The sequence below is a fragment of the Miscanthus floridulus genome, chromosome 6 (assembly GCF_019320115.1).
Source record: "Miscanthus floridulus cultivar M001 chromosome 6, ASM1932011v1, whole genome shotgun sequence".
Classification (NCBI taxonomy): Eukaryota; Viridiplantae; Streptophyta; class Magnoliopsida; order Poales; family Poaceae; genus Miscanthus; species Miscanthus floridulus.
The window spans coordinates 67,178,043-67,196,241 of NC_089585.1; the positions used below are offsets into that span (position 1 = coordinate 67,178,043).

Sequence of the window (18,199 nt, forward strand, 5' to 3'; positions counted from 1 at the left end):
GTAAATATAGAATGTCAGCACTCCAAGGGTACACTTAGTCTCCAGGTACCAACCTCACCCAAGCGGCTGAATGCACCATGTACTCCACCATATATTGTGGAGAAAATGGCATACCATATTTGTGTGTCCATGAAGTATACCTGCATGGAAATTCAAATTAGGGGCAAAATCTCCGCCCCCGCCCCCCTCACACCACCCCCAAGAAAAAACTTACTTACCATGACAATTGGAGCCCATACAGTAACCACAACACCTAAATTATGCCGCACTGTGAAAATTAAGCATCTTCTCAGTGCTACAGACTATGCATAGGAGTAAGATATAAATATAATATGCTAGAATACAAAAAATTAACTTACAGTTTGGGAAGAATTCATGCCACTCGTAAGGTGGCCTTTCCAGTGACATGATTATCCTGGTAGGTTCAACTAGAGGCGCAATCTGCCAATGGTAAATGAGCATCGAAAATCTCAGTAATTATTGCACATTTAAAGATATACTCCCTCCATTCCAAATTGTAAGTCGTTCTAGCTTTTCTAGATACATAGCTTTTACTATGTATCTAGACATAATGCATATCTAGATGCATAGAAAAAATTATGTACCTAGAAAAGCCAAAATGACTTACAATTTGGAATGGAGGAAGTAGAAGATTAAACTCTATTAAGTAACAAATGGGTTACACAAAGCAATGGAAATTTTCGAATCAGGATTTTATAGAAAATTGTCCAGGTGTGGCAGTGTAATCTAAAGAGATGCTAGAATCAAAGCACATTCTAACAATAAAGAGAATTAACATAATATAAGTTGAAGTTACAATCTTTGTGATTTTAGTGATATGATATTGCAAGCAACATGCTGTTGGAAATAATCCTGTGTGTCTAGGTGCATGCTAGTGTCTAGGTTCATAGCATTTACTTTTTTTTTTAATTTCAGCATGGAGTAGTAGGCTGGTTAGTTGGGTGATGTTCTGCATTAATTAGGAGGATGTCACAGCCATGATTGTAGCTCTTGGCTGCCCATATATGTGAGAGAAAAACAGAAAAGGCTAAGTCATTTCCAGCCACCAAAACCATTGTGCTCGTGTGAATTCTTGGGTATCCTGTAAAAGGCATATTTGCCTTTCACATGCTACCAATAGTAAAAAAATATAGTATTTTTTATACCAACCTCAACATAATAACTGAAGGCGAGCTTGCATATAAGCAGTAGAATCCAGAACGTTGTGTACCTGGTTTTATGTAAACAAAAATAGTATTAGATACAGATGGTAAGAATGAAAAGAATAGGTGACAAGAAAATGTGATCCTTACTTAAGAAGTGAGCAAGTGTCTTCATACATGCCTCGAGCAACATATAACTTTGGCTGATTAAAAAACAAAATTTGTGAGATGTTATGTATAAACAGTTCTGCTAAGAACTTATGTACATCAATATAGTTATAAATATACAAAACCTTACCTGGGTCCACCATAAGAGAAACCTAATAATGCGAGCATTTGAGCGCTCTAAGGCCCGTCGAATTGGTAGAAACATGAAAAACAGGGCACTGAATATGTTTGGTAACATGTAAAGGGCAACAGCATAATTATAAATTGTTTCATTCTGCAAATTTATCCAATTGCTGACGAACTTCACAAGGCCTGTGGGATTTTGAATAGAGCTTGAGTATGTAGTAGGAAGAATTATCAACCAGGCAACAGCTACAGCAAACTTCAGGATATATCGTATCCTTTGTGAGCACTCCAGGCTCTTCCAAGCCTTCCAGTTGAGAATTATCTCTAGCGTGGCTGAAAAGGTTTAAAGACCAATTTTAGAAATTGTGTTGCATTTGAAGCAAGGGCCACAGCAGCAGCAGATAGTATTAAGACTCCGCATACAAGTCAAAATTAACAAAAACTTGGTTAAATAATGCAGTATGAGAAAAAAGTAAGGTAAAAAATGCAGAAAGCCCCTGGAGTCAAATTAAGTTTGTACCTTGAAGGAAGTTGAGGAATGCTGCTGTTATGAAGATTGTTAATACATTTTTGAAAACTTCTGGTTCAAATATAGAAGAAAGTAACCCAGAAGGGCTCCAGGCAATAATTACCATGGCCTTCAAGAGAAGAAAAACAGATTATGTGGCACACTGGAAAAATGAATACAAAAACTTCTGTGCAGAACAAAGGTCATCATTACCTGGAAAGCCAATATAAAGAAGGCCCACATACGATCAAAACTTCTGAATAGATGCAAAAATGTACGAACTTCAACAAAATTTGTTTTTGACGCCCTTCTTCTGCTAATGACGTGACCGTGTTGCTGTAGAAACAGCTAAAGTTAGTTCCATCATAACACGATATATACTTTTCTGATCAAATTTTCTTCAGCAACAGGCATATTAACTCAGGCATAAGTAATTGCATCTTAATCTATGTTTCTCTGTTCCTTTATCTAGTTACACATATTTTGAGGAGCTTATACCGTCAATAAGAAGCAATCACTATATGTCATCTGAAAAGCATGACACAACATTACAACAATGCCAAAGAAGGGACTTTTTATTGCAAAATGTGTTGCATGGCCTGGGATTCCTTTTTAATATATAAGCAATCAGATCATCAAAAGTAGGCATATAAAAATCACTTGATATGTCATCCTTTAAAAGATGTATTATTCTTTACATATAAACTCAATTAAATCTGATCAAATCAACTGGTTTGCCAATGTGTTTCTACCCCAGTTTTATTTGTCACTTCCAACTACTGTGCCTTTTCACTTCGTGAAATTCTTCACATTGTTAATGTGATAGATTGGCTGGCCATATTTTCTCATATAGAAATCATGTTAAGCCCCATCAAAATAACAGACTTTTCCAAGTTATGGTGGTGATTGGGATGAACCCAAAAAAGGCACGTTAGAAAAACTAGGAAAGTGCATGATGCACTGTTCCAAAAATTCTAATGGATGTAGTAAATATAATGGCATCTCTAATGTAGAGTGTTTTAACAGAATAAGCAGTTAAGCACTGGAGCATGCACTACTTAGCTACTTGGTTGGTTGGTTCTCTTGGAGAAAATCAATCAGGATTTTTTTGGGTCATATGTATTAAACTACACATGAATGTTTGCGATTTCCAGAATAGTGCACAACGTCCACTCCCATCTTCTCAATTACATTGTCAGATTGTACAAGATCGAAAAGTGATTCATGCATCCTATTTCAAAGACAACTGTTAGAGTATATCACGACTAGGAAGGGGCGGATCCATGTTGATGATAGGGATGCGGCCACACCCATGAAAAAACGGAAAAACAGTGATTATTATCAACTTTTCACCATATACGCACCCCTATGGTAAAAATTTATGTACCCACAAGGCAAGCACACCCCCTCGAATTTGCTCTAGCTCCGCCCTAGCATAGAGTTATTTGGGATTACAATCCCGCCCAATTCTATTCCCCCTACAACTACCAGCAGCATACTGATGATCCAATGCAGATTCCTGGGAGGCGCAGTTGGCATGTCTTTCCAGACTGGGGATCCCTCTGTTGGTGAACACTGGACACTCCTGTGTGAGAAACAAAGCTAGCAGACATTGCAGGAAACCATGATGCGTTCAGCATGCGCCTCAAAGACTTCGAGAAGAAATCAGTCCCTAACATAGTGCCCCATCATCAGCTGGGATTTTCCAAAACCCTACAGATCTACCTCTTATTTCCACCATCTGAAGGCAAACTCAACAAGCCTTTGGCCACCAATATATAGCGTCACAAGAAATACCACCCTCCACTTTTCATGCCACCCAAGCATGAGCATCATTAGGTCCAGGAATAGAGTGTGTGAAACCCAATACACCTCTATGACAAGCTGGAGTGCCTACATATGACGCCATGGGATGGTTCAAATGCGGCAAACAAATCTTCCGGACTATGGAGATTATTTCACTGGCATCATACCATTTGAAGGTGACAGCCAACAGTGGTGCTACCAGCTGGAACACAATGCAGGCATGGCGGCACACAGACCACGCCTTAAGGATTCTGTCCGTTTCCACTCAAGGCCTTCAATACGGATTATGAGTAATGGGTTGGCATAGCTCGTTGGCCCATATGTATGACAGGAACTGTGGAGTACCAAGAGAGGTTCGTGTCAGGTCAATCTCACAAGGAGACAAGTGCAATGTACACGCCCTTTGCATCAACGTGGAGTTGCCAAACCCACAGGATCTGCAGCTAGCCATGAGGCTAGCCAGGGCTCATGAGAGGTGCCTAATGCAACATGGCATTACTTGAAGCATAACTCAAGGGTGAGCTGTCTTGTGAGGGGACAAATGCTATGGCCAAGAGAGTCCTAATAGACTATAGCTGGCAATTTTTTATTTTTGATCATTTATGATACTGAATAAATATCAATAGATTAACACGGAATAGTAAGCCTATTTAATTTGAAGACATAAATATTGAAATTATTTTATATAAACTTCAGTCAAATTTAAGAAAAAAAAATGATTTGTTCAAATTTAAAATTTCACTTTTCGGGGTACGGAGGGAGTAGATGAACGTAACATGGATAGATACGTTAGGATGCAGACGCACTATTATTCTTTTTGTTGTCTAGGCCTTAAGTCAACTGCATAAAGGATGAGAGGGAGCATCTCTTGGTGAAGGAGGATGAGATCAGACATAGATGGCAAGAGTATTTTGATAAATTGTTCAATGGTGAGAACGAGAACACCACCGTTCAGCTGGACGACTCGTTTGATGACACTAACAGACGCTTTGTGCAAAGGATTCAAGAATCGGAGGTCAGAGAAACTTTGAAAAGGATGAAAGGGGGCAAAGCGATGGGCCCTGATGGTATCCTAATCAAGGTGTGGAGATGTCTCGGGGATATAGCTATAGTATGGCTAACCACGATGTTCAACAATATCTTTCGATCGTACAAGATGCCTGAGGAGTGGAGAAGAAGCATATTGGTACCAATCTACAAGAACAAGGGAGATATCCAAAGTTGTACTAATTATCGGGGAATTAAGTTGATGAGCCATACTATGAAGTTATGGGAGAGAGTCATCGAGCAGCGCCTGCGAGGAACGACACAAATATCAACAAACCAATTTGGTTTCATGCCTGCAAGGTCAACCACAGAAGTAATCTTCTTAATAAGACAGGTTATGGAGCGGTTTAGAGAGCAGAAGAAGGACCTTCACTTAGTTTTCATTGACTTGGAGAAGGCTTATGACAAGATACCAAAAAATGTTATGTGGTGGTCTTTGGACAAACATAAAGCCCCATCAAAGTACGTGACCTCCAGAGGCACCAGTGCATTGTGGAGTCCTAAGCCAAGCTAATAATATGAAGAGAGGCAGAGGAAGACCAAAATTGACATGGGAGGAGGCAATAAAAAGAGATTTGAAAGCTTGGGATATATCTAGAGATCTATGTTTGAATAGGAGTACATAGAAAGCAGCTATTGAAGTGCCTGAACCGTGAATTGGGGCTCTTGGTGGGTTTCAACTCTAGCCTACCCCAACTTACTTGGGACTGAAAGGCTATGTTGTTGTTGTCGTCGTTGTCTAGGCCTTAAGTCAGTCAGTTGAGATAAGGGTAGATATGATTAGTTTTGCATCCATTCTTAGTTAAGGTTGCTAGGCACTGTCTCTACGGAAACCATTGTGATCAATTATGTGAAGATTAAACCACAAATACCCTCCTCATGTCTCCCTTTCTATAGACTGATGTATCCATCTGTTCGCCCTATACTGCAGGCTATCCGTCTCTACAATCCGTTTCGTACTTACCTCCCCAATCAAACAGTACTGTGAGGGGATCCATAATGCATGTATTCATATGATGCAACTTCTCTATAGTGAGATTTGCATCTATTGAGAAACTTCTGCATCATTATTCCAATACTTAAAGTGAGTATTAGATGTATTCTGTGGAGATGCTTACTTGCCTAACCTAAAAGGTGTTGCTTACACATTAAACAAAAAACAGAACTGCACAATACAGCTCTAGTTTTTAGGGTGGAAATCCTGTTCATAAGCTAAACCACGACGCAGTTAACAATTAACATAACTAATGTAAAAATTATTTGGACCAGATTGTAATGGACAGATGAACTGAAAGCTTCGTGGAAGAAGACAATACCCAGTCAAAAGTTCTAGAAGGAAGTAATCTTTTCTAAACTCGACATAGGACAATCCATACATAAGCCAGAGAACTGAAGATGTGTGCCATGTGTGGAATGTGGATTACAGTTCTTGAATCTGATGTTAAATAATGTGTTGAAACACAGAAACAATCTGTTGTTCTCATGCCAAACTGCCAAGAGTGCATGCTCAACAAAAATCAAAATAACGCAAATAATTAGTGAGTGACCTCAGTTTCATTCTTGGCTCTGGTCTCCGCAAAAAAGTCAGCTGTTGGATCCATTGGCCATCCAAGTTTTTTGAAGCATTTTTTTGACCTGAAAATGTGGAAGGCTCATCAAAGAAACTGACAACAAAAGATTGTTTGCTTTATTTTTTTCCAGAACTTGCTAATAAACCCTCCTTTTCATGATATATGTCCTTATTTTCTTTGATGTGTTTCAAAAGAAAATGGAGCAATTAATAATTTTTTTTCCTATTTATTCCCTATCAGGATAGTAACGTGAAGAGAGGCAGAGGAAGACCGAAGTTGACTTGGGTAGAGGCAATAAAAAGAGACTTGAAAGGATGGAATATACCCAAAGACTTAGCCTTAAATAGGAGTGCTTGGAAGACAGCTATTCACGTGCCTGAACCTTGATTGCTTCTGTTGGGTTTCAACTCTAGCCTACCCCAACTTGTTTGGGACTTAAAGGCTTTGTTGTTGTTGTTGTTGTTGTATTTATTCCCTATCAATGAAGGGCGGGCCTGGTGCAAGCGGTAGAGTCTTACCGCCTGTGACCGGAAGGTCCTGGGTTCGAGTCGCGGTCTCCTCGCATTGCATAGGCGAAGGTAAGGCTTGCCACTGACACCCTTTCCCAGACCCTGCACAGAGCGGGAGCTCTCTGCACTGAGTACGCCATTTTTTTTTATTCCCTATCAATGATAGGGCGTACCCGGTGTTGAAAGCTCCCATACGAGGTGTGCACTGGGAAAGGAAATTTCTAGGTGGCCTTACTCTTGTTTATTTTGCAAGGATACTAATTGAAACCCAGGCCGTCCAGGAGACGAGTGGAGAAACTCAACCACTGCAACAATGCCTGCCTTTCTCTGATAGATAGATTTGAACAGTAAATGAAAGGCGGAGGATCTCTTCTCTTTTTCTTTTTATTTCTCGAACTACGCAGGAGAGCTGCGTGTCATTTCATTAAGGTAGGAAAAGATAGTACACGAGTCCAGAAGGACCCAAACCCGAGTACAGGAACGAACACACACAACCCAACCCAGGAAAAAAAAAGGCTAGATTAGTGCCACCAGCTACAGGAGAAACACGCCCAGTGACCACAAGGCCTAAGAACCAAGGGCCAGCAACCTGGGCAGGAGCTCTTGGAGCTTCGAAGCCCCTGCAGAACACCAGAGGCCCCCTTCCACGCTCACTGCCCTAAGCACCGCCTGAGGCGGTAGGATCTCTTATTTGGCAGTTTAACTCTAGTGGGGTATATTCCTCAGTGTCTCTATATAAAGTCATCAATTTCGGAGGAACTATGCCTGTCCACGTTCCTGCTGTCTGGTCTCTTAAGATCCCTCCCAGGGTAAGCTTTCTACTATGGTTACTGTCCAAAAATAGTTTACAGACTAGAGATAATAGAGGATTTATCTTGTCTTTTCTGTGAGGAGGAATAATCTATCCGGCATTGGAAGTTTGATTGCGTGATAATCAAACAGATGTGGCTTAGTATAGCTGACATTGGTACAAATTTTGAGTCGGTAGGGAGATGTTGGCTGAGTAATAAAGTTTCTGGTAGTCAATATGTTTAGTTGTGCAGTTTTATGGGGTTTATGGAAATTAAAAAACTATATTTGTTTTCAAGATAGAAGATGGAAAGAGGTGAGCACCTTGTTGGGGATGTTAGTCGCTGAATTCTCATTCTTGGAAGTAGCAGAATTCTTACTCTCATTGAGAGAGGATGACACTAGGAGTTGGGACAATTTTCTGGTTTACTTCTCAATGCCATACCAACCCGAGGGGTTGGGGATACATATTTATAGGCTGCTAGCCAGCCAAGCATATGCTAATATGCTAGTCTAAGATGCTAGTCTAAGATGTTGTCCTTTAGATGCTAGTCTAAGATGCTGTCCTCTAGTCTAAGATGTTGTCCTATGCTGTAGCCTGAGCATCTCCTGCTCATCTCCTCTCCCAGCCACACAACAGCCCCAGCTGCGAGCAGCAGCTCCGGCCACTCCTGCTCACTCCTCCCCCGTGCGTCTGAAGCAGCCATCTCCCCACGCAGCAGCCCCCCGGTAGTGCGTCATGTCCGCAGGGCAGTCTCAGCGCTCTGTCACCTCGAGCACTCGGCGTCGGCAGGAGGCCGAACTTGCCGCGGCAGAGGAACGCGAGCGAGCGGCGGCAGAGACCGTTGCGGCGGCGGCAAGGGCGTCGAGGCTGGCAGCGGCGGAGCTGGCAGCAGCCAGAGCGAAGGCGGAGGCGGCGGCGAATGCAGCGCGTGCGGCGACAGCGGAGGTCGAGGCTCTGCGCGGCAGCATCGGCAGCTCCATTTCCGCTGACGACACCGCCGACGAGGACCTCGAGCTGCTAAAGAGGGAGGCAGCGCGAGCGCGGGCGGCGCAGTGGGCAGCCGCGCACGCCCACGAGCGTGGCGGCAGCCACAGACAGGCGCGGACGCGTTGGCGGCGCTCCTGGAGGAGGCGCGCACGGCGATGGTGCTCCTGGGGCAGCCGCGCACGCCCACGAGCGTGGCGGCAGCCCAGACAGGCGCGGACGCGCCGGCGGCGCTCCTGGAGGAGGCACGCACGGTAACGGTGGCGGACGGGTCGATGGAGAGCGCAGCCTTCACAGGCAGCGTGGCTCTCTCTCCCCGGATCGGTACCGACGGGTCGATGGAGAGCGCGGCCTTCATAGGCAGCGTGACTCTCCCCGGATCGGTACCGTGGTTACCACGAGCTCCAGGCTGTTGACAGAGACGTCGGTCCCGGCGGTGGGTGGCCTACCCTCACCAAGACCAACTACGTCGAGTGGGCTGTGGTGATGAGGGTAAAGCTCTAGGTGCGGCACATGTGGGAGGCAGTCCGATACGGCGACGTCGACTACGACCTAGATCGACGGGCGCTGGATGCCCTCATCGCTGCAGTCCCGCCCGAGATGCAGTTCTCGCTTACCAACAAGCGGACTGCCAAGGAGGCTTGTGACGCCATCGCTGCGGCACGCATCGACAGCGACCGCGCCCGCAAGTCCACACCACACTGCAGGCACTTCGCAAGGAATGGGAGAACCTGGCCTTCAAGCCAGGTGAGGACGTTGATGACTTTGCTCTCCGTCTCAAGACTCTGTTGCAGAAGATGGTGCAGTTCGGCGATGACACCTATGGCGAGGAGAGAGCTGTCGAAAAGCTCTTTCGCTGCGTCCCCGAGAAGTACAAGCAGATGGCTTGCTCGATCGAGTCCCTGCTGGATCTCTCCACGATGTCGATCGAGGAGGCGATAGGTCGCCTCAAGGTCGTCGACAGCGATGAGCCACAGTCTCTCTCGGGGCCCATCACCACTGGCGGGAAGCTCCTTCTCACTCGGGAGCAGTGGCTTGCCAACCAAGGTGACCGGAAGAAGGGGGAGCCTTCTTCCGCGACAGGCGGCCGCAAGCGCGGCAAGCCACGCAAGGCGCGCAGAGACGCCCAGGCCGGGGCGCGAGGACGTGTCGAGGGTGATGCCCGCGGAGGCACCCAGGGCGGCGCCGCCGGCAGGCACAAGCCGGCACGAGACGACGCCTGCCGCAACTGCGACCAGCTCGGCCATTGGGCCAAGGACCGCCGACAGCCACGACGCGGCCAGGCCCACATCGCACAGGCGGAGGAGGAGGAGCCAGCTCTGTTCATGGCACATGCAAGCATTGAGCTACCTCCAGCGGCACCGGCCGCAGCGGCTCTCCTCCACCTCGACGAGCCAAAAGCACACGCCCTCCTCGGAGATAGCTCCGGCAACGACAAGACTGACGAGTGGTGCCTCGACACCGACGCCACCCATCACATGACCGGTCAACGGGAGTTCTTCACCAAGCTTGACTCTAGCGTCCGAGGCTCCATCAAGTTTGGGGATGCCTCCGGCGTGGAGATCAAGGGTGTCGGCTCCGTCATCTTCACCACCGTGTCTAGTGAGCACAGGCTGCTCACCGGAGTCTACTACATCCCCGCGTTGAGGAACTCCATCATCAGCTTGGGACAGCTGGATGAGAACGGTTCGCGCGTGGTGGCTGAGGACGGAGTCATGAGGATTTGGGATCGTCGTCGTCGCCTTCTTGCCAAGGTATCTAGAAGCGCAAATCGACTCTACGTCCTTAACGTGCAGGTGGCACAACCACTCTGTCTCGCTGCTCGTCGGGACGACGAGGCGTGGCAGTGGCACGAGCATTTCGGGCACCTTCACTTTGAGGCCCTGAAGCGGCTCAGTGCCACGAAGATGGTGTGAGGCATGCCGTGCCTTGACCATATGGAGCAGCTCTGCGACGTCTGCGTGTTGACGAAGCAGAGGCGACTCCCCTTTCCATAGCGGGCTAGCTTTCGAGCCAAGGAGATGCTCGATCTTGTGCACGGGGACTTGTGTGGCCCGGTGACACCGGCCACACCGGGAGGACGACGCTACTTCCTGCTGCTCGTCGACGACCTCTCCCGCTACATGTGGGTGATGGTCCTCGGCAACAAGGGAGAGGCTGCGGACGCCATCAGGCGCGCGCAGGCTGCTGCGGAGGCGGAGTGCGGCCGCAAGCTGCGCGTGCTGCGCACCGACAACGGCGGCGAATTCACGGCAGCTGAATTCGCGTCGTACTGCGCTGACGAGGGCATTCAGCGCCACTACTCCGCGCCGTACAGCCCCCAGCAGAACGGCGTCGTCGAGCGGCGCAACCAGACGGTTGTGGGATGGCTCGGGCCCTCCTCAAGTAGAGGGGGATGCTGGCTGTCTTCTAGAGAGAGGCGGTGGTGACGGCCGTCTATATCCTCAACCGCTCGCCTACCAAAGCGCTCGACGGCAGGACGACGTACGAGGCTTGGCATGGGCGCAAGCCGGCGGTCTCCCACTTGCGGGTCTTCGGCTGTCTCGTGTTCGCCAAGGAGCTTGGCCACATCAGCAAGCTCGACGACAGGAGCACTCCGGGAGTGTTCATCGGCTACGCGGAGGGCTCGAAGGCCTACCGCATCCTCGACCCGAAGACACAGCGTGTGCGGACGGCGCGCGACGTGTTCGACGAAGGGCGAGGATGGGCGTGGGACAAGGCGGTAGACTACGGCTCGGCTCCGACGTACGACGACTTCACTGTCGAGTACGTCCACTTCGAGGGAGCTGGGGGAGTAGGCGGCTCTTCTTCGGCGAGCGCGTCTACCCCAGTCCCCGAGCCTCCACCGACCCCGGCGCCTGCTACTCCGACAGCACCACGCTCTCTGATGGATAAGTCTCATGTGTGGCTGGTCTTTGTGGGGCTGTGCTGCTCACATGGTCCTTGTGGTTGTTTTTCTGTTTTTAGGACAACATCTTAGACTAGAGGACAGCATATTAGCATCTTAGACTAGCATCTTAGACTAGCATCTTGGCATATGCTTGGCTGGCTAGCAGCCTATAAATATGTAACCCCAACCCCTCAGGTTGGTATGGCATTTGTGTGAGCTTATGTGAGAAATAGACAAGAAAATTGCCCCAACTCCTAGTGTCATCCTCTCTCGATGAGAGTAAGAATTCTCCTACTACCAAGAGTGAGAATTCAGCGACTAACAACTGGTATCGGAGCCGTATTATCCTGTAGCCTGAGCATCTCTTGCTCATCTTCTCTCCCAGCCCCACAACAGCCCCAGCTGTTGGCAGCAGCAGCTTCTCCGGCCGCTCCTGTTCACTCCTCTCCCAGCTCGTTTGAAGCAGTCCTCTCCCCACGCAGCAGCCCCTCGATAGCGCGTCATGTCCGCAGGGCAGTCTCAGCGCTCAGTCGCCCCGAGCACGCGGCGTCGGCAGGAGGCCGAACTTGCCGCGGCAGAGACCGCTGTGGCGGCGGCAAGGGCGTCGAGGCTGGCAGCGGCGGAGCTGGCAGCAGCCAGAGCGGAGGCGGAAGCAGCGGCGGCGGCGGATGCAGCGCGTGCGGCGGTAGCGGAGGTCGAGTTTCTGCGCGGCAGCGTCAGCAGCTTCGTTTGTGCTGACGACAGTGCCGACGCGGACCTCGAGCTGCTGGAGAGGGAGGCAGCGCGAGCGCGGGCGACGCAGTGGGCAGCCGCGCATGCCCACGAGCGTGGCGGTAGCCCAGACAGGCGCGGACGCGCTGGCGGCGCTCCTGGTTGATGGATAAGTCTCAATTGTGGCTGGTCTTTGTGGGGCTGTGATGCTCACATGGTCATGGTCCTTGTGGCTGTTTTTCTGTTTTTAGGACAGCATCTTAGACTAGACGACAACATCTTAGAGGACAGCATCTTAGACTAGAGGACAGCATCTTAGCTAGGACAGCATATTAGCATCTTAGACTAGCATCTTGGCATATGCTTGGCTGGCTAGCAGCCTATAAATATGTAACCCCAACCCCTCAGATTGGTATGGCATTTGTGTGAGCTTGTGTGAGAAATAGACAAGAAAATTGCCTCAACTCCTAGTGTCATCCTCTCTCGATGAGAGTAAGAATTCTCCTACTACCTAGAGTGAGAATTCAGCGACTAACAACAGGTATCAGAGCCGTATTATCCTGTAGCCTGAGCATCTCTTGCTCATCTTCTCTCCCAGCCCCACAACAGCCCCAGCTGTTGGCAGCAGCAGCTCCTCCGGCCGCTCCTGTTCACTCCTCTCCTAGCTCGTCTGAAGCAGCCCACTCCCCACGCAGCAGCCCCCCGGTAGCGCGTCATGTCCGCAGGGCAGTCTCAGCGCTCGGTCGCCTCGAGCACGCGGCGTCGGCAGGAGGCCGAACTTGCCGCGGCAGAGGAACACGAGCGAGCGACGGCAGAGACCGCTGCGGCAGCGGCAAGGGCGTCGAGGCTGGCAGCGGCGGAGCTGGCAGCAGCTAGAGCGGAGGCGGAGGCAGCGGCGGCGGCGAATGCAGCGCGTGCGGCGGCAGCGGAGGTCGAGGCTCTGCGCGGCAGCATCGGCAGCTCCATTTCCGCTGACGACACCGCCGACGCGAACCTCGAGCTGCTAGGGAGGGAGGCAGCGCGTGATGGATAAGTCTCATGTGTGGCTGGTTTTTGTGGGGCTATGATGCTCACATGGTCATGGTCTTTGTGGCTGTTTTTCTGTTTTTAGGATAGCATCTTAGACTAGATGACAGCATCTTAGAGGACAGAATCTTAGACTAGAGGACAGCATCTTAGCTAGGACAGCATATTAGCATCTTAGACTAGCATCTTGGCATATGCTTGGCTGGCTAGCAGCCTATAAATATGTAACCCCAACCCCTCAGGTTGGTATGGCATTTGTGTGAGCTTATGTGAGAAATAGACAAGAAAATTGCCACAACTCCTAGTGTCATCCTCTCTCGATGAGAGTAAGAATTCTCCTACTACCAAGAGTAAGAATTCAGCGACTAACAACTGGTATCGGAGCCGTATTATCCTGTAGCCTGAGCATCTCTTGCTCATCTTCTCTCCCAGCCCCACAACAGCCCCAGTTGTTGGCAGCATCAGCTCCTCCGGCCGCTCCTGTTCACTCCTCTCCCAGCTCGTCTGAAGCAGCCCTCTCCCCACGCAGCAGCCCCCCGGTAGCACGTCATGTCCGCAGGGCAGTCTCAGCGCTCGGTCGCCTCGAGCACGCGGCGTCGGCAGGAGGCCGAACTTGCCGCGGCAGAGGAACGCGAGCGAGCGGCGGCAGAGACAGCTGCGGCGGCGGCAATGGCGTCGAGGCTAGCAGCGGCGGAGCTGGCAGCAGCCAGAGCGGAGGCGGAAGCAGCGGCGGCGGCGAATGCAGCGCGTGCGGCGGCGGCAGAGGTCGAGGCTCTGCGCGGCAGCATCGGCAGCTCCATTTCCGCTGACGACACCGCCGACGCGGACCTCAAGCTGCTAGAGAGGGAGGCAGCGCGAGCGCGGGCGGCGCAGTGGACAGCCGTGCACGTCCACGAGCGTGGCGGCAGCCCAGACAGGCGTGGACGCGCTGGCGGCGCTCCTGGAGGAGGCGCGCACGGCGGTGGCGCTCCTGGGGCAGCCGCGCACGCCCACGACCGCGGCGGCAGCCCAGACAGGCGCGGACGCGCCGGTGGCGCTCCTGGAGGAGGCGCGCACGGCAACGGTGGCGGACTGGTCGATGGAGAGCGCGGCCTTCACAGGCAGCGTGGCTCTCTCTCCCCGGATCGGTACCGACGGGTCGATGGAGAGCGCGGCCTTCACAGGCAGCGTGGCTCTCTCTCCCCGGATCGGTACCGTGGTTACCACGGGCTCCAGGCTGTTGTCAGGGACGTCGGTCCCGGCGGTGGGTGGCCTACCCTCACCAAGACCAACTACGTCGAGTGGGCTGCGGTGATGAGGGTAAAGCTCCAGGTGCGGCACATGTGGGAGGCAGTCCGGTATGGCGACGTCGACTACGACCTAGATCGACGGGCGCTGGATGCTCTCATCGCTGCAGTCCCGCCCGAGATGCAGTTCTCGCTTACCAGCAAGCGGACTGCCAAGGAGGCTTGGGACGCCATCGCTGCGGCACGCATCGGCAGCGACCGCGCCCGCAAGTCCACACTGCAGGCACTTCGCAAGGAGTGGGAGAACCTGGCCTTCAAGCCAGGTGAGGACGTTGATGACTTTGCTCTCCGTCTCAACACTCTGTTGCAGAAGATGGTGCAGTTCGGCGACGACACTTACGGCGAGGAGAGAGCTGTCGAAAAGCTCTTCCGCTGCGTCCCCGAGAAGTACAAGCAGATGGCTCGCTCGATCGAGTCTCTGCTGGATCTCTCCACGATGTCGATCGAGGAGGCGATAGGTCGCCTCAAGGTCGTCGACAGCGATGAGCCACAGTCCCTCTCGGGGCCCATCACCACTGGCGGGAAGCTCCTTCTCACTCGGGAGCAGTGGCTTGCCAGCCAAGGTGACAGGAGGAAGGGGGGGCCTTCTTCCACGACAGGCGGCCGCAAGCGTGGCAAGCCACGCAAGGCGCGCAGAGACGCCCAGGCCGGGGCGCGAGGACGTGCCGAGGGTGATGCCCGCGGAGGCGCCCAGGGCGGCGCCGCCGGCAGGCACAATCCGGCACAAGACGACGCCTGCCGCAACTGCGGCCAGCTTGGCCATTGGGCCAAGGACTATCGACAGCCACGACGCGGCCAGGCCCACGTCGCACAGGCGGAGGAGCCGGCTCTGTTCATGGCACATGCCAGCATCGAGCTACCTCCAGCGGCACCGGCCGCAGCGGCTCTCCTCCACCTTGACGAGCCAAAAGCACACGCCCTCCTCGGCGACAGCTCCGGCAACGACAAGACTGACGGGTGGTGCCTCGACACCGGCGCCACCCATCACATGACCGGTCGACGGGAGTTCTTCACCGAGCTTGACTCTAGCGTCCAAGGCTCCGTCAAGTTTGGGGATGCCTCCGGCGTGGAGATCAAGGGCGTCGGCTCCATCATATTCACCGCCGTGTCTGGTGAGCACAGGCTGCTCACCGGAGTCTACTACATCCCCGCGTTGAGGAACTCCATCATCAGCTTGGGACAGCTGGATGAGAACGGTTCGCGCGTGGTGGTTGAGGACGGAGTCATGAGGATTTGGGATCGTCGTCGTCGCCTTCTTGCCAAGGTATCCAGAAGCGCAAATCGACTCTACGTCCTTAACGTGCAGGTGGCACAACCCTTCTGTCTCGCTGCTCGTCGGGACGACGAGGCGTGGCAGTGGCACGAGCGTTTCGGGCACCTTCACTTTGAGGCCCTGAATCGGCTCAGTGCCACGGAGATGGTGCGAGGCCTGCCGTGCCTCGACCATGTGGAGCAGCTCTGCGACGTCTGCGTGTTGACGAAGCAGAGGCGACTCCCTTTTCCCCAGCGGGCGAGCTTTCGAGCCAAGGAGAGGCTCGAGCTCGTGCACGGGGACTTGTGTGGCCCGGTGACACCGACCACACCGGGAGGACGACGCTACTTCCTGCTGCTCGTCGACGACCTCTCCCGCTACATGTGGGTGATGGTCCTCGGCAGCAAGGGAGAGGCTGCGGACGCCATCAGACGCGCGCAGGCTGCTGCGGAGGCGGAGTGCGGCCGCAAGCTGCGCGTGCTGCGCACCGACAACGGCGGCTGAATTCGCGTCGTACTGCGCTGACGAGGGCATTCAGCGCCACTACTCCGCGCCGTACAGCCCACAGCAGAACGGCGTCGTCGAGCGGCGCAACCATACGGTTGTGGGGATGGCTCGGGCCCTCCTCAAGCAGAGGGGGATGCCGGCTGTCTTCTGGGGAGAGGCGGTGGTGACGGCCGTCTACATCCACAACCGCTCGCCTACCAAGGCGCTCGACGGCAGAACGCCGTACGAAGCTTGGCATGGGCCCAAGCCGACGGTCTCCCACTTGCGGGTCTTCGGCTGCCTCGCGTTCGCCAAGGAGCTTGGCCACATCAGCAAGCTCGACGACAGGAGCACTCCGGGAGTGTTCATCGGCTACGCGGAGGGCTCGAAGGCCTACCGCATCCTCGACCCGAAGACGCAGCGTGTGCGCACGGCGCGCGACGTTGTGTTCGACGAAGGGCGAGGATGGGCGTGGGACAAGGCAGTGGACGACGGCTCGGCTCCGACGTACGACGACTTCACTGTCGAGTACGTCCACTTCGAGGAAGCTAGGGGAGTAGGCAATTCTTCTTCGGCGAGCGCGTCTACCCCAGTCTCCGAGTCTCCACCGACCCCGGCACCTGCTACTCCGACAGCACCACGCTCTCCAGCCAGGACCTCGGCTGCGATGAGCTCCTCGTCGGCTCCACCACAGCCGGCAACGCCACGCACTCCAGCACCGACAGGCACCACTCCGGGCACGTCTACTCCACCACTAGCTCGTGTCGAGCACGGCCCGGTTGAGCTCGCTACTCCGCTCTCTCACGACGAGGAGCGCGTCGACGCGTACCACGACGGCAAGCCGTTGTGGTACCGTACGGTGGAGAACCTTCTCGGCGACCAGCCGGTGCCGGGACTGGTGCCTCACGACCTGGAGGCGCAGTTGCACCTTGCGTGTGACGACGGCGAGCCTCGGTCGTTTGCAGAGGCCGAGAGACACGCGGCATGGCGTGCCGCGATGTAGTTGGAGATGGATGCGGTTGAGAAGAACCACACCTGGGAGCTTGCTGACCTTCCTCGTGGTCACCGCGCGATCACCCTTAAGTGGGTGTACAAGTTGAAGAGGGATGAAGCCGGCGCCATCGTCAAGCACAAGGCTCGCTTGGTGGCACGAGGTTTCGTGCAGCAGGAGGGGGTCGACTTCGACGACGCCTTTGCTCCCGTGGCACGGATGGAGTCCGTGCGACTCCTCCTTGCGCTAGCTGCCCAGGAGGGCTGGCGTGTTCATCACATGGACGTCAAGTCGGCGTTCCTTAACGGCGACTTGAAGGAGGAGGTCTACGTGCACCAGCCGCCGGGATTTGCGATCCCCGGCAAGGAGGGCAAGGTGCTCCGCCTGCGCAAGGCCCTCTATGGCTTGCGGCAGGCACCGAGGGCGTGGAATGCCAAGCTGGATTCCACGCTAAAGGGGATGGGCTTCGAGCAAAGCCCGCACGAGGCGGCCATCTACCGACGGGGCAATGGAGGTAATGCCCTGCTGGTGGGTGTCTACGTCGACGACTTGGTGATCACCGGCACCAAGGATGCGGAGGTGGCGGCATTCAAGGAAGAGATGAAGGCCACCTTCCAGATGAGTGACCTGGGCCTCTCTCCTTCTACCTGGGAATCGAGGTACACCAGGATGACTCTGGGATCACGCTTCGACAGACCGCCTACGCCAAGCGCGTCGTTGAGCTAGCTGGGCTCACCGACTGCAACCCAGCTCTCACTCCGATGGAGGAGAGGCTGAAGCTGAGCCGCGACAGCACGACGGAGGTGGACGCTACGCAGTACCGGCGTCTTGTGGGGAGCCTTCGCTACCTCGCCCACACACGGCCGGACTTGGCATTCTCCG

General features: G+C 52.8%; 1 protein-coding gene across 2 annotated transcripts in view; it reads right to left on the reverse strand.

Moving 5' to 3' along the window:
- LOC136456084 (callose synthase 7-like) overlaps positions 1-18,199 on the reverse strand; it is a 55,759-nt gene that overhangs the window by 12,913 nt on the left and 24,647 nt on the right. For both annotated transcript variants that reach the window (XM_066455845.1, XM_066455844.1), the window contains exons 12-20: positions 6,366-6,453; positions 2,179-2,301; positions 1,978-2,095; positions 1,462-1,790; positions 1,314-1,366; positions 1,171-1,231; positions 360-441; positions 219-268; positions 54-140 (exon numbers count right to left, since the gene is read on the reverse strand). In XM_066455845.1, coding sequence (XP_066311942.1) covers positions 54-140; positions 219-268; positions 360-441; positions 1,171-1,231; positions 1,314-1,366; positions 1,462-1,790; positions 1,978-2,095; positions 2,179-2,301; positions 6,366-6,453 — 991 coding nt within the window. The remainder of the gene's footprint in view (positions 1-53; positions 141-218; positions 269-359; positions 442-1,170; positions 1,232-1,313; positions 1,367-1,461; positions 1,791-1,977; positions 2,096-2,178; positions 2,302-6,365; positions 6,454-18,199) is intronic.